The sequence below is a fragment of the Electrona antarctica genome (genome assembly GCF_951216825.1).
Source record: "Electrona antarctica genome assembly, contig: scaffold_1351, whole genome shotgun sequence".
Taxonomy (NCBI): domain Eukaryota; kingdom Metazoa; phylum Chordata; class Actinopteri; order Myctophiformes; family Myctophidae; genus Electrona; species Electrona antarctica.
In genome coordinates this window covers 2501-12500 of record NW_027637055.1, presented here as the reverse complement: position 1 = coordinate 12500, position 10000 = coordinate 2501, and the positions used below count along the sequence as shown (strand labels likewise).

Below are 10000 nucleotides of genomic sequence, written 5' to 3'. Positions count from 1 at the left end.
TAGTCCTCTTTAAATATTGTATTTGTTTTATAAATAGTTGATGCCATTTGCTCATGTGTGTGTGGTGTTATTAGCATACTCCCCGCCAGGATTCATTAATTAATTCAACTCGTATTGCTAGGTTTCCCCCCCCCCCCGTTCAACACTTATTTTGAAGAGCCAAAAATCCGCGACCGGATGTTAAATGCTGTCTAACTAGTGTGTGTGTTGTCGCATATCACTTCCGGTCTCGATCCCGCTGGACGATCAGAAAGGACTACCGCGACGATCACAGCGTCGGCTCTGGGACGTGGAATAAAGATTGTTCTGACCACAAATGCCATCTGGGACAAGGAGGAGATAAAACAGATAACAGATAGAGTGCGCGGCGTGGCCTTAAAGAAACAGTCCACTTACGTGCCACGCCCCTCCGGGCGTCGCCCTGCCCAGCACCAGGTGGGGCATGTGCTGCTGCTTCTCCCTCCTCCACTGCAGCACGGGAGGGAACTCGTAGCCCAAGTCAGCGTTGGGGTGCATCAGGGTGTCAAACAGCACTGCCACGGGGTTCCCAGAACGACCCTCCAAGCCCTCGCTCAGGTACTCCAGGTCCTGCACAGAGGGGGTGCATACTTAGTTTAGACTAGTCATTGGTTAGACATGGGTTAATGTTCGGTTTGGGGGGGCATACTTAGTTTAGACTAGTCATTGGTTAGACATGGGTTAATGTTCGGTTTGGGGTGCATACTTAGTTTAGACTAGTCATTGGTTAGACATGGGTTAATGTTCGGTTTGGGGGGGCATACTTAGTTTAGACTAGTCATTGGTTAGACATGGGTTAATGTTAGGTTTGGGGTGCATACTTAGTTTAGACTAGTCATTGGTTAGACATGGGTTAATGTTCGGTTTGGGGGGGCATACTTAGTTTAGACTAGTCATTGGTTAGACATGGGTTAATGTTAGGTTTGGGGTGCATACTTAGTTTAGACTAGTCATTGGTTAGACATGGGTTAATGTTCGGTTTGGGGTGCATACTTAGTTTAGACTAGTTATTGGTTAGACATGGGTTAATGTTCGGTTTGGGGGGCATACTTAGTTTAGACTAGTCATTGGTTAGACATGGGTTAATGTTCGGTTTGGGGTGCATACTTAGTTTAGACTAGTCATTGGTTAGACATGGGTTAATGTTCGGTTTGGGGTACATACTTAGTTTAGACTAGTCATTGGTTAGTCATGGGTTAATGTTAGGTTTGGGGTGCATACTTAGTTTAGACTAGTCATTGGTTAGACATGGGTTAATGTTAGGTTTGGGGGTGCATACTTAGTTTAGACTAGTCATTGGTTAGACATGGGTTAATGTTAGGTTTGGGGTGCATACTTAGTTTAGACTAGTCATTGGTTAGACATGGGTTAATGTTAGGTTTGGGGGGCATACTTAGTTTAGACTAGTCATGGGTTAATGTTCGGTTTGGGGGGCATACTTAGTTTAGACTAGTCATTGGTTAGACATGGGTTAATGTTCGGTTTGGGGTGCATACTTAGTTTAGACTAGTCATTGGTTAGACATGGGTTAATGTTAGGTTTGGGGGGCATACTTAGTTTAGACTAGTCATTGGTTAGACATGGGTTAATGTTCGGTTTGGGGTACATACTTAGTTTAGACTAGTCATTGGTTAGTCATGGGTTAATGTTAGGTTTGGGGTGCATACTTAGTTTAGACTAGTCATTGGTTAGACATGGGTTAATGTTAGGTTTGGGGGTGCATACTTAGTTTAGACTAGTCATTGGTTAGACATGGGTTAATGTTAGGTTTGGGGTGCATACTTAGTTTAGACTAGTCATTGGTTAGACATGGGTTAATGTTAGGTTTGGGGTGCATACTTAGTTTAGACTAGTCATTGGTTAGACATGGGTTAATGTTCGGTTTGGGGTGCATACTTAGTTTAGACTAGTCATTGGTTAGACATGGGTTAATGTTAGGTTTGGGGGGCATACTTAGTTTAGACTAGTCATTGGTTAGACATGGGTTAATGTTCGGTTTGGGGGGCATACTTAGTTTAGACTAGTCATTGGTTAGACATGGGTTAATGTTAGGTTTGGGGTGCATACTTAGTTTAGACTAGTCATTGGTTAGTCATGGGTTAATGTTAGGTTTGGGGTGCATACTTAGTTTAGACTAGTCATTGGTTAGACATGGGTTAATGTTAGGTTTGGGGGTGCATACTTAGTTTAGACTAGTCATTGGTTAGACATGGGTTAATGTTAGGTTTGGGGTGCATACTTAGTTTAGACTAGTCATTGGTTAGACATGGGTTAATGTTAGGTTTGGGGTGCATACTTAGTTTAGACTAGTCATTGGTTAGACATGGGTTAATGTTCGGTTTGGGGTGCATACTTAGTTTAGACTAGTCATTGGTTAGACATGGGTTAATGTTAGGTTTGGGGGGCATACTTAGTTTAGACTAGTCATTGGTTAGACATGGGTTAATGTTCGGTTTGGGGGGCATACTTAGTTTAGACTAGTCATTGGTTAGACATGGGTTAATGTTAGGTTTGGGGTGCATACTTAGTTTAGACTAGTCATTGGTTAGACATGGGTTAATGTTAGGTTTGGGGTGCATACTTAGTTTAGACTAGTCATTGGTTAGACATGGGTTAATGTTCCGTTTGGGGGGCATACTTAGTTTAGACTAGTCATTGGTTAGACATGGGTTAATGTTCGGTTTGGGGTGCATACTTAGTTTAGACTAGTCATTGGTTAGACATGGGTTAATGTTAGGTTTGGGGTGCATACTTAGTTTAGACTAGTCATTGGTTAGACATGGGTTAATGTTCCGTTTGGGGTGCATACTTAGTTTAGACTAGTCATTGGTTAGACATGGGTTAATGTTAGGTTTGGGGGGCATACTTAGTTTAGACTAGTCATTGGTTAGACATGGGTTAATGTTCGGTTTGGGGTGCATACTTAGTTTAGACTAGTCATTGGTTAGACATGGGTTAATGTTAGGTTTGGGGTGCATACTTAGTTTAGACTAGTCATTGGTTAGACATGGGTTAATGTTCCGTTTGGGGTGCATACTTAGTTTAGACTAGTCATTGGTTAGACATGGGTTAATGTTCGGTTTGGGGTGCATACTTAGTTTAGACTAGTCATTGGTTAGACATGGGTTAATGTTAGGTTTGGGGTGCATACTTAGTTTAGACTAGTCATTGGTTAGACATGGGTTAATGTTCGGTTTGGGGTGCATACTTAGTTTAGACTAGTCATTGGTTAGACATGGGTTAATGTTCGGTTTGGGGTGCATACTTAGTTTAGACTAGTCATTGGTTAGTCATGGGTTAATGTTAGGTTTGGGGTGCATACTTAGTTTAGACTAGTCATTGGTTAGACATGGGTTAATGTTCGGTTTGGGGTGCATACTTAGTTTAGACTAGTCATTGGTTAGACATGGGTTAATGTTCGGTTTGGGGTGCATACTTAGTTTAGACTAGTCATTGGTTAGACATGGGTTAATGTTAGGTTTGGGGTGCATACTTAGTTTAGACTAGTTATTGGTTAGACATGGGTTAATGTTCGGTTTGGGGTGCATACTTAGTTTAGACTAGTCATTGGTTAGACATGGGTTAATGTTCGGTTTGGGGTGCATACTTAGTTTAGACTAGTCATTGGTTAGACATGGGTTAATGTTAGGTTTGGGGTGCATACTTAGTTTAGACTAGTCATTGGTTAGACATGGGTTAATGTTCGGTTTGGGGGTGCATACTTAGTTTAGACTAGTCATTGGTTAGACATGGGTTAATGTTAGGTTTGGGGTGCATACTTAGTTTAGACTAGTCATTGGTTAGACATGGGTTAATGTTAGGTTTGGGGTGCATACTTAATTTAGACTAGTCATTGGTTAGATATGGGTTAGTGTTCGGTTTGGGGTGCATACTTAGTTTAGACTAGTCATTGGTTAGACATGGGTTAATGTTCGGTTTGGGGTGCATACTTAGTTTAGACTAGTCATTGGTTAGACATGGGTTAATGTTCCGTTTGGGGGGGGCATACTTAGTTTAGACTAGTCATTGGTTAGACATGGGTTAATGTTCGGTTTGGGGTGCATACTTAGTTTAGACTAGTCATTGGTTAGACATGGGTTAATGTTCGGTTTGGGGTGCATACTTAGTTTAGACTAGTCATTGGTTAGACATGGGTTAATGTTCCGTTTGGGGGGTGCATACTTAGTTTAGACTAGTCATTGGTTAGACATGGGTTAATGTTCGGTTTGGGGTGCATACTTAGTTTAGACTAGTCATTGGTTAGACATGGGTTAATGTTAGGTTTGGGGTGCATACTTAGTTTAGACTAGTCATTGGTTAGACATGGGTTAATGTTCGGTTTGGGGTGCATACTTAGTTTAGACTAGTCATTGGTTAGACATGGGTTAATGTTCGGTTTGGGGTGCATACTTAGTTTAGACTAGTCATTGGTTAGACATGGGTTAATGTTCGGTTTGGGGTGCATACTTAGTTTAGACTAGTCATTGGTTAGACATGGGTTAATGTTCGGTTTGGGGTGCATACTTAGTTTAGACTAGTCATTGGTTAGACATGGGTTAATGTTAGGTTTGGGGTGCATACTTAGTTTAGACTAGTCATTGGTTAGACATGGGTTAAGGTTAGGTTTAGGTGTGCTGCCCCGTGGGAGGTTAGGGTGAGGGTTTGAGATAGGTTGTAGTTGTAGGACTAATGACTGGTCTAACCAATGACTAGTCTAAACCAGGTAGATAGGTTGTAGTTGTAGGACTAATGACTGGTCTAACCAATGACTAGTCTAAACCAGGTAGATAGGTTGTAGTTGTAGGACTAATGACTGGTCTAACCAATGACTAGTCTAAACCAGGTAGATAGGTTGTAGTTGTAGGACTAATGACTGGTCTAACCAATGACTAGTCTAAACTAAGTACTGTCTAAACTAAGTACTGCACCCGCACAGAGACCCTTTATGGGGTGCATACTTAGTTTAGACTAGTCATTGGTTAGACAGTCATGGCCGAGTCACACACCTGGAATTTGTCTTCTATATCGTCGGCTGTCCAGCAGACACCATGGCTAACCACACCCGCTTTGAACGGTATCAACCGATAGTTCCCAGTAGGTTATAATTATCAAGATAATTCCCAGTAGGTTATACTTATCAAGATAATTCCCAATGACTTATCTTGATAAGACCCATAAGATCGGCTTGATAAGTAACCTACTGGGAATTATTGGTTATTCGTTAATTATTGATTTTCACTCGAATCCGTTGGGCTAACCCAATTTGTTTTTTTTTGTCTATTATTATTTTTTTCTTTCCATAAATCAATGCTATTGAGCAGCCTTTACGTCACCCGTGTGAAGTGAGGGGCACCTCACTTCATAAACATCATCTCATTATGAAGTGAGGGGCACCTCACTTCACAAACATCATCTCATTATGAAGTGAGGGGCACCTCACTTCACAAACATCATCTCATTATGAAGTGAGGGGCACCTCACTTCATGAACATCATCTCATTATGAAGTGAGGGGCACCTCACTTCACAAACATCATCTCATTATGAAGTGAGGGGCACCTCACTTCACAAACATCATCTCATTATGAAGTGAGGGGCACCTCACTTCATAAACATCATCTCATTATGAAGTGAGGGGCACCTCACTTCATGAACATCATCTCATTATGAAGTGAGGGGCACCTCACTTCATGAACATCATCTCATTATGAAGTGAGGGGCACCTCACTTCATAAACATCATCTCATTATGAAGTGAGGGGCACCTCACTTCATAAACATCATCTCATTATGAAGTGAGGGGCACCTCACTTCATAAACATCATCTCATTATGAAGTGAGGGGCACCTCACTTCATAAACATCATCTCATTATGAAGTGAGGGGCACCTCACTTCATAAACATCATCTCATTATGAAGTGAGGGGCACCTCACTTCATAAACATCATCTCATTATGAAGTGAGGGGCACCTCACTTCATAAACATCATCTCATTATGAAGTGAGGGGCACCTCACTTCATAAACATCATCTCATTATGAAGTGAGGGGCACCTCACTTCATAAACATCATCTCATTATGAAGTGAGGTGCACCTCACTTCATAAACATCATCTCATTATGAAGTGAGGTGCACCTCACTTCATAAACATCATCTCATTATGAAGTGAGGGGCACCTCACTTCATGAACATCATCTCATTATGAAATGAGGGGCACCTCACTTCATAAACATCATCTCATTACGGCCAATCACACCCGTGTGAAGTGAGCGGCACCTCACTTCATAAACATCATCTCATTACGGCCAATCACACCCGTGTGAAGTGAGGGGCACCTCACTTCATAAACATCATCTCATTACGGCCAATCACAATTTGAGTCCTCACCTTCGTCTTCTATGTTTGTGTTTACACAAACCCTCAAAGCTGGACATATAGGAGGGGCTAGCGCCCCTCAAATACAAATTGAACCAATGAAAAGTATTAAATAGTGCCTCCATTATACCTTCAGACTGTCTGCTAAAGCAGCTAACTCCACCACCTCTCCCCCTCTCAAACTGTCTGCTAAAGCAGCTAACTCCACCACCTCTCCCCCTCTCAAACTGTCTGCTAAAGCAGCTAACTCCACCACCTCTCCCCCTCTCATGCAAGTAAACATTGACAATGTCACAATGCCAAGTTTGATGAGGCAGTGTTGCTTTGTTTTAAAAATGTAAGGTTTTCTTCATTTCCTAACTATTATGAGCTGTGATTTAACCCATCACATGTCACTCATAAATATGTGACACATGTACATAAATGAATAACTAATAATCTACAAGCTTACAACGCGTCACAGAATCGCAGAAGCTTGTAGAACTATTTCCGGTGAGTGAGACACTTGAGTGAATCCAAGTGACTGAAGCCTCGGAAACCCAGACGTTTTAATTTCCAGGGAGGAAAAAAAAGTCTGGGTCCGAGTCCACTTCAATTCGGCATAGAGCAGCGCAAACGTCGCTCACTCTCTGCTGATTTCTGATCGTCTGCACCTTTGTTAAATTGACACACACGACACACACACAGAAGATCTATTTTAAGCATGTGTGCAACATGACAACTGTTTTAAAGTAGGCCTATTGTAAAGTAACAACTAAAGTCTCTTTAATGTTTATGTTGTACTATTACTACAAAACAATCTAAAATAAAGGGATTTAAGATCATTGAAGCTGGGCTGTTGCCCTGAGTCCAATGCATTTCTGCCTACTTCCGGTCCAGGAGTTGTCCCAGTTGTTTGTCCCCTTGCTCAATAGAAATCTATATGTAGGAGAGCCGCCATTATATGCCATAGAAAGCACAGGTGGGTTCCAGTCTACCTGCTCAGTGACGGGCAGGTGTTTGGTCTCCTGCAGCTTGCGGTAGAGGATAGGGTTGGGGTGGACAGCTGCCGTATCCAGGTAGGGCTTGTATCCACTCAGCAGGTAGGATAGACAGATACCTGACGGCCCGTTGCCTACAGAAAGACGCACGCACGCACACGCACACGCACACGCACACACACACACACAAAGATTTAACATCTTTATTTGCATTCACATTTAACAAGAAATTCTTGAACACAAACAATGTTGGATGCGCAAACTTGGAAAACTCTACAACAAGTGCTTCAGGTTACAGATTGTACACGGGTACAGGAAGCATCGCCTTCTCCATATATGGCGGCTGCCAATTATTGCAGACACTGAACAGAATTTGGCCGATGCCTTAGCTCTGGGCTTGGGCCCCTCACGACTGATTTATGGACATTACAGAGGCTTCCAAATATGAACACAAGTAGTTTACATTTGTAGCCAAGCTGTATAATAGCATCCTTAAGATGTTGGTACTTAAGCACCTTGGTGTACACACACACACACACACGCACGCACGCACACACACACACACACACACACACACACACACACACACACACACATGGTCCATATTAACACAATGGATGCTGCCGGCACCTTTCAGAAATATGAGCGCTATAGAGTGCCAGCAGATATGTCAGATTCTGACATAGTTGTACATGCACAAATTTGTGCACGTACAACTTCCTGGTCTCAACTGCGCATGTTTCTTTCCTTCCATGGAGCAACATGGCGTCCACCGTACGGTCTCCGCTTCTCGTCCTCTTTAGATAGTCCTTGCCGTAAACAAGGAAGTGAGCGGCAGCGCGGAACACCAAGGAGCACGGTGCAGAAGGAGAGGCCGTGTATACACGTCCAAGGCCTACATTGTGTTAAGCTGGCACTGAGAAAGCAGGAGGTGACTTGGCATGCTTTATCTAGGCCAGGGGTGGGCAACTGGCGGCCCGGGGGCCACATGCGGCCCCCACCTTCACTTAATGCGGCCCGCATGTTAATATCAGAATACTGATATAGTATTGATTTCAGCTGTTACAATTCCAAACCCGCTTTAATTACTTCATGACTAGTATTAAATGACTAGTACTTAATGACTAGTATTAAAATGTTATTGTCTTTCTGTGTCCAATGTAGTTATGTTAACAGTTCATAAAGTTAACATAACTATAACTAAATGCATTTGAAATTCAATAAAAAGGTTACTTTTCAGGATTCCAATTCAAAAATAGCAAAAAAGAACGACAGTAATATGCACTGTGGAACGATAGTGGCCCCCTGGAGTGAGTGTGGACCTATAGTGACCCTCTGGAGTGAGTGTGGAACGATAGTGGCCCCCTGGAGTGAGTGTGGAACTATAGTGGTCCTCTGGAGTGAGTGTGGAACTATAGTGGCCCTCTGGAGTGAGTGTGGAACTATAGTGGCCCTCTGGAGTGAGTGTGGAACTATAGTGGCCCTCTGGAGTGAGTGTGGAACACTGGAAATATAGTGGCCCTCTGGAGTGAGTGTGGAACACTGGAAATATAGTGGCCCTCTGGAGTGAGTGTGGAACTATAGTGGCCCTCTGGAGTGAGTGTGGAACTATAGTGGCCCTCTGGAGTGAGTGTGGAACTATAGTGGCCCTCTGGAGTGAGTGTGGAACGATAGTGGCCCTCTGGAGTGAGTGTGGAACAATAGTGGCCCTCTGGAGTGAGAGTGGAACTATAGTGGCCCTCTGGAGTGAGAGTGGAACAATAGTGGCCCTCTGGAGTGAGTGTGGAACAATAGTGGCCCTCTGGAGTGAGAGTGGAACTATAGTGCACCGAGTCTCTGTATGTGTGTATGTACGTCTGTAATCCGTGTAACTCGAGAACCGTTCGCCCCACCAACTTCAAATTCGACACCACTCTGCCTCAGACAATTGATTGCCATGGCAACCCCCACACCTGCCATTTGATGGCAGATACAGAGATCTCCATATATGGGCACAAAAGTGACACAGACAGACAGTTGAAACGGTCGCTATGACAACGGGTATTGCATACTGCTGCGCACTGATGCTGCTGCGCTGCTGTCTCACCCTCCTCCACCCCAGCTACCACCTGTCTCACCCTCCTCCACCCCAGCTACCACCTGTCTCAGCCTCCAGCTACCACCTGTCTCACCCTCCTCCACCCCAGCTACCACCTGTCTCAGCCTCCAGCTACCACCTGTCTCAGCCTCCAGCTACCACCTGTCTCACCCTCCTCCACCCCAGCTACCACCTGTCTCAGCCTCCAGCTACCACCTGTCTCAGCCTCCAGCTACCACCTGTCTCAGCCTCCAGCTACCACCTGTCTCAGCCTCCAGCTACCACCTGTCTCAGCCTCCAGCTACCACCTGTCTCACCCTCCAGCTACCACCTGTCGTTTTGGATCTGCTGTTTAGGTACGGGGGATTCGGAGTCCCTATACGGTTGGGACTGATGCGCTTGATCAGAGTGCCTAAAAAGCAGACCCAGCTCATTTTATATTCAATAAATATATAATTCAGTTGTCCTGACTGAACCCCTGGATATTATTGTTTAGCATGCACACACACACACACACACACACACACACACACACACACACACACACACACAC

The 10000-nt window shown here is 43.8% G+C and overlaps 1 protein-coding gene across 1 annotated transcript in view; it reads right to left on the bottom strand.

Annotated features, from left to right (window-relative positions):
* osgin2 (oxidative stress induced growth inhibitor family member 2) overlaps nucleotides 1–10000 on the bottom strand; it is a gene marked incomplete at its 3' end in the record, with an annotated part of 13859 nt that overhangs the window by 3330 nt on the left and 529 nt on the right. Inside the window, exons 2-3 of the mRNA XM_079532028.1 lie at nucleotides 7368–7504; nucleotides 397–588 (exon numbers count right to left, since the gene is read on the bottom strand). Coding sequence (XP_079388154.1) covers nucleotides 397–588; nucleotides 7368–7504 — 329 coding nt within the window. The remainder of the gene's footprint in view (nucleotides 1–396; nucleotides 589–7367; nucleotides 7505–10000) is intronic.